This window comes from Ceratotherium simum, chromosome 19 (genome assembly GCF_057802395.1).
Source record: "Ceratotherium simum simum isolate JZ-2026a chromosome 19, ASM5780239v1, whole genome shotgun sequence".
Lineage (NCBI taxonomy): Eukaryota > Metazoa > Chordata > Mammalia > Perissodactyla > Rhinocerotidae > Ceratotherium > Ceratotherium simum.
Window position 1 is genome coordinate 50,782,004 of NC_141918.1, and position 6,000 is coordinate 50,788,003.

General features: G+C 37.2%; 1 protein-coding gene across 5 annotated transcripts in view; it reads left to right on the forward strand.

Annotated features, from left to right (window-relative positions):
• Positions 1-5,092, forward strand: part of AKAP7 (A-kinase anchoring protein 7) — a 142,931-nt gene extending 137,839 nt beyond the window's left edge. For 2 of the 5 annotated variants that reach the window (XM_087444117.1, XM_004422322.3), the window contains one exon: positions 3,081-3,946. In XM_087444117.1, the coding sequence (XP_087300243.1) occupies positions 3,081-3,277 (197 nt within the window). In that variant the 3' untranslated portion in view covers positions 3,278-3,946. The other 3 variants (XM_087444116.1, XM_087444118.1, XM_087444119.1) reach the window with 2 other exon arrangements.
• Positions 5,093-6,000: the final 908 nt, after the last annotated feature.

Consider the following 6,000-nt stretch of genomic DNA (forward strand, 5'->3'; position numbering starts at 1 on the left):
AACTTTAGGATTTTTTTTTTATTTCTGTGAAAAATGCCATTGCAATTTTGATGGGGGTTGCGTTGAATCTATAGATGACTTTGGGTAGTATGGACATTTTAATAATATTAACTCTTCCAATCCATGAACATGGGATATCTTTTCATTTATTTGTGTCTTCTTCAATTTCTTTCATCAATTTCTTACAGTTTTTGGTGTATAGATCTTTTATTTTCTTGGTTAAATTTATTCTTAAATATTTTATTGTTTTTGATGCTATTGTAAACGAGATTATCTTTATTTCTTTTTCAGATAGTTCATTGTTAGATTATAGAAAGGCAACTGATTTTTGTATGTTGATTTTGTATCTTGAAACTTCACTGAATTACGTTTATTAGGTCTAACAGTTTTTTGGTAGAGTCTTTAGGATTTTCTATACACAAGATCATGTCATCAGCAAGCAGAGACAATTTACTTCTTCCTTTCTGATTTGGATGCCTTTTATTTCTTTTTTCTTGCCTAATTGCTCTTGCTAAGACTTCCATTACTATGTGGAATAGGAGTGGTGAGAGTGGGTGCCCTTGTCTTGTTCCTGATATTAGAGGGAAAGCTTTCAACCTTTCCCTATTGAGTATGCTAGCTGCGGGTTTGTCATATATGGCCTTTATTATGTTGAGATATCTTCCTTTTATACCCAGTTTGTTGAGAGTTTTCGTCATGAAATGGTGTTGAATTTTGTCAAATGCTTTTTCTGCATCTACTGATATGATCATGATTTTTATCCTTCATTTTGTTAATGTGATGTATCACATTGATTGATTTGTATATGTTGAACCATCCTTGCATCTCAGGGATAGATCTCACTTGTTTGTGGTGTATGATCCTTTTAATGTGCTTTTGAATTTCGTTTGCTAGTATTTTGTTGAGAATTTTTGCGTCTAAATTCATGAGAGTATTGGCCTGGAGTTTTCTTTTCTTGTAGTATCCTTATCTGGCTTTGGTATCAGGGTAATGCTGACTTCAAAAAATGAGTTTGGGAGTGTTTTCTCCTCTTCAGTTTTTTGGCAGAATTTGAGAAGAACTCGCATTAATTCTTCTTTAAATGTTTGGTAAAATTCACCTGTGAAGCCATCTTCTCCTGGGCTTTTCTTTGTTGGGTGGTTTTTGATTACTGATTCAATCTTACTTGTTATTGGTCTGTTCAGATTTTCTATTTTTTCATGATTCAGACTTGGAAGATTAAATATTTCTAGGAATTTATCCATTTCTTCTAGGTTATCTAAATTGTTGGCATATAATTGTTTATAGTAGTCTCTTATGATTTTTTGTATTTCTGTGGTATCAATTGTAATGTCTCTTCTTTCATTTATAATTTTATTTATTTGAGTCCTCTCTTTTTTTCCTGGTCAGTCTAGCTAAAGGTTTGTCAATTTTGTTTATCTTTTCAAAAAACCAACTCTCACTTTTATTGATCTTTTCTATTGTTTTTCTGTCCTCTATTTCATTTATTTCTGCTCTGATCTTTATCTCTTTCCTTCTGCTAACTTTGGGCTTAGTTTGTTCTTGTTTTTCTAGTTCCTTGAGATGTAAATTTAGGTTGTTGACTGTAGATTTTTTTTTTCTTAATGTAGGCATTATTTCTGATATCTTCCCTCTTAGCACTGCTTTTGCTGCATCCCTTAAGTTTTGATATGTTGTGTTTTCATTTTCATTTGTTTCAAGATATTTTTTGATTTCCCTTTTGATTTAATTTTTGACTCATTAGTTGTTCAGGAGTGTGTTGTTTAGTTTCCACATTTTTGTGAATTTTCCAGTTTTCCTCTTGTTATTGATATCTAGTTTCATACCGTTGTGGTCAGAAAAGATACTTGGTACGATTTCAATCTTTAAAAATTTGCTGAGACTTATTTTGTGACTTAACATATGATCTATCCTGGAGAATGTTGCATGTGCACTTGAGAAGAATGTGTATTCTGGTGTTGTTAGATGGAATGTTCTGTATGTGTCTGTTAGGTCTATTTGGTCTAAAGTAGAGTTCAAGTCTAATGTTTCCTTATTGATTTTCTGTTTGGATGATCTGTCTGTTGTTGAAAGCGGAGTATTAAAGTCCCCTACTATTATTGTATTGCTGTCAATCACTCCCTTGAGATTTGTTAGTATTTACTTAATATATTTAGGTACTCAGATGTCTTTGCCTTTGATCATCTGCCTTTCTGGGTCCATAGCTTGATGGAAGGAGTTGAGGAACTGAATGGACATGAGAGATGAGCCCCCTTGTTCTTTTCCTCAGTTAAGAGAGACAAGGAAGAGAGTGAAAATATTTCATATTTTATGAAATATGTAGCATGAGAATAGATGAGAACCAGCCCTTTTACAGTAAGATGAAATATAGACTAATTAAACCTTGATCATCACTGGCAGGGAAGCAAAATGACATAAAATGTCAACATCTAGTAACTTACTATCATAATCCTAACTCTTCCTTGAAGAATTTCCTACTTCTTAAATTGCAGTGATAGCACTGAGATTAAAAAGAATATTAGTTTTACAAGCTTGTTTTAAACCAGTTCCTAGCAGTAGTAACTACCTTTGTCTTCATGGCAGTGCTGAAAATTTATTAACAACCAGCCTATGGGCCAAACATTTTAAAATTAGTGGTCCTAAGTAGTTAGCTGGTAGGGAAATCTTGATTACCTGACATTTGGTGGTGGAGAAGGAGATGCAGACACAGATCTAGTTGGTGAATTCACATGTCTGAGGCTCCAGGCAGTGGGCACGTGAACTTTAATAGTGGCAGTTAGCCGTGGATGAGAGAAGAACAAAAATTCCATGTAGAAGTGGGAAACTTCCAGCATTGCTAGGTAAAGTATTTTTAGATTGGGGCTAATTTGGACTTTTCAGCCTGAAGTCTTTAGGAATAGGCAGGAGCTTCTGCAAATACCAAATGAAAAGCCAAGCCGGTATTTTTGGATTTATAGCTCCAATTTACCAGATGGAAGGACACTTGCTCTTTTTAACTAACTGAACTAGCCGGCCCCTGCATGCTGAGTTTCTATGGCAATGTGATCTCAGTGACCTCTCTTCTCTATTGTGGAATGTAGGTGATAAGAATGGAGGTGAGCCTGACGATGCTGAACTGGTAAGGCTCAGTAAGAGGCTGGTGGAGAACGCGGTGCTCAAGGCTGTCCAGCAGTATCTGGAAGAAACACAGAACAAAAACAAGCCAGGGGATGGGAACTCTGTGAAAGCTGAAGAGGCTGATAGGAATGGCACTGACAGTGACAACAACAGGAAGTGAGACCCGAATGCAGGCAGGGCCCCGCTGCTCCAGGAGAAGCATCCCTGCCCCCATCTCCTGAGTCAATGGACTAATCTGCATTGTGCTGTTTAAGTGTCTCTTGTCCAGTCTGTGGAGATTGCCTGATACTTTCATGATCGATGTGTTTGCATATCTGAAACACAACAGAAGAGAAATGGAGAGCTGAGACTAGCAGAGGAAATTGATTTATGAAAGAAGAGTGGCCCAAGTTTCACTTGCCGTCAGCCATGGCCAAGGGAGAGGGGACTTGGGGTTATACCTCGTGGACTCAAAGGCCGTGGAAGGGGCCATAAATGGAATACTGCCATTTATATTGCTTAGCAGGGCATTTGGCTACTGTATGTGAGGCCAAAACACACACAGCTAACAAGTGCTAAATTTAAAATAATCACTGTTGAAATTATTGTCCATAACATTTCGTGTTTGTCCTACGTATGCCGTCGATATGCAGTGATCTTTCTTTACAGTAAATTTGTTTCATGTAAATGATATATTTTTGGCGAAATGCAACCTTTTCTATAAAATGTCGGTAACGTTTTAAAGGTTTCTTTTTAACCCTCTTTTGACTCTCTTTTGATAAGTCAGTGTGCCATATTTAACGTTTTTCCTTGGCATTGGTATGTAAAATGTATTATATAATTTTTTTTTCCGTAGGCAAGAAACCTATTGGAATCCGGGACTTAATTAATGAAGCTTTGCGTCGAGAAAGGATGGGTTTGAAGTCCAAAGTGAAACAGATAAAGGAACTTTTACTAAAGCCTGAGACTCAGGCCAAAATTAGGAGGGAGCTTTTTGAAGGAAGATCCATTAACAGCAGTAATCAAGGAAATGATGTTGATGTCAGTGCAACTTTGACATGAGCTCTACATTGCTGTCATGGTACCATCGTTTATGAAATCTTTTCAGCTTGTTAAATAGCTCTTTGGTAAAAACCAAAGAAGTGATAGTGTCTGCACAGCAGCAAACCAACATCTGGTAAGGAATTAACAATTTCTTGCCAAAGAAGACTGATTCTGCCCTGTTGTTTTTTAAGCTAAACTTGTGTTTTGGAATGTTTGTTTCTGTAACGTCGAGAGTTATTTTACAGAAAGGACTTCTTAATTAGCTGTTGTGAGATGTTCCTTGGGTCCTGCAGATAAAATATACAGACTGTGAAAAATCATTTACAGACAAAAGAAATACAGTATTTTAAAGGTCACTTGCCTCTTGTTGACATGATTTTTTTTCTTATTATTAAATCAAAAGAAGCATTGTCCACACGTGTCTATATCTAGGTTTACTTTTAATGGGAATTTGAATGTTTATGGAACACTAGTACTTGAATGAACATTTATAGATGTAATTATCGCAATCACTGGTTAAGAATGTTTTATAATATCCATATGTATTATTTTCTAATGATCAAAATGTAGTTTGCTTTTTCATTTCTTAATGAATAAATGTTTAGAATTTTTACTTTCTACTTTTCTGAAGATAAGCCCCAGGTCTTACCGTATCCCTTATAATCTGAATTTGTTTGCACTGGTTCATTTTTAAAGAAAATTCTTGAAAAACTTCCCCCCATATGATAATCATTGGTACAGCTTTTTCTATAGTCATTGTAAAATTGCTGCTGCCAAGAGATCACGATGGAGGGGAAGTTATTGGAGATCAAATATGTAATCATTTCAAATATAAAATCCAGCTTATTCATGGATTGTAGCTATTTTTTCACTGGGTAAATTATACGACATTTATTTATAAGTGAGTTTATGCATTTTCATGCCTCTTAATAAACGTATTGTTTTCCTTGTTGCCTTGGCTCATTTTTTCCTCGCTCTCGGAAGTTGGTGGGTCTGTGTTGGTGTAATGGCGTCACTAACAGGAGCTCTGGGAGTGTCAGTGTTTCCTCAACCTTTCTGTTCTTATCCTTCGAGCTAACTTAACGCACTTGTCAGAGCACCTTTAACTTTAGGCTGTTAAATCACTTTAAATTGGTCAGCTTCACGGAGAATTAACAACAGAACACTAAATGCAAAGAAGATCTAAATAGCGTCTCATGAACGGCTAATAAGGTGTCCCTGAAGTGGTGTCCGTAGCAGAAATGAAAGGAGCAGGTCTGTCCAGATGCAAAGACCTGGCCACTGCTTACACGGAACCCCTTTTGGTGGTGAGGGCTCTGCTGTTTGCACACGGCTTCCCTCTGTAAACCCCTAAGGTAGGAGGCAAGGATGTTTGGGGGCTTGCTTTGATTTTCATATGAGGACACAGACTCAAGGAGGTTAAGTGCCATATTATCCACACTGCTGTTGGGGAGCTGGACCTGAACTACACCCCAGGCTCCGTGTCAAGGTTCCAGTGCTATTTTCACTCTCCTGTAATCAAAGTTAACAGTATTTCAGGAGAAATAGCACTTCTCAGCATATATCTTTTTTTTTTTTTTTAAAGATTTTATTTATTTATTTATTTTCCCCCCAAAGCCCCAGTAGATAGTTGCATGTCATAGCTGCACATCCTTCTAGTTGCTGCACATGGGACGCGGCCTCAGCATGGCCGGAGAAGCGGTGCGTCGGTGCGCGCCCGGGATCTGAACCTGGGTCGCCAGCAGCGGAACGCGTGCACTTAACCGCCAAGCCACGGGGCTGGCCCTCAGCATATATCTATAAATATCTTTATCCTCCAGGAGCTATTCCTTGAGGATAGCTCTTTGAAAGGCTAAGATA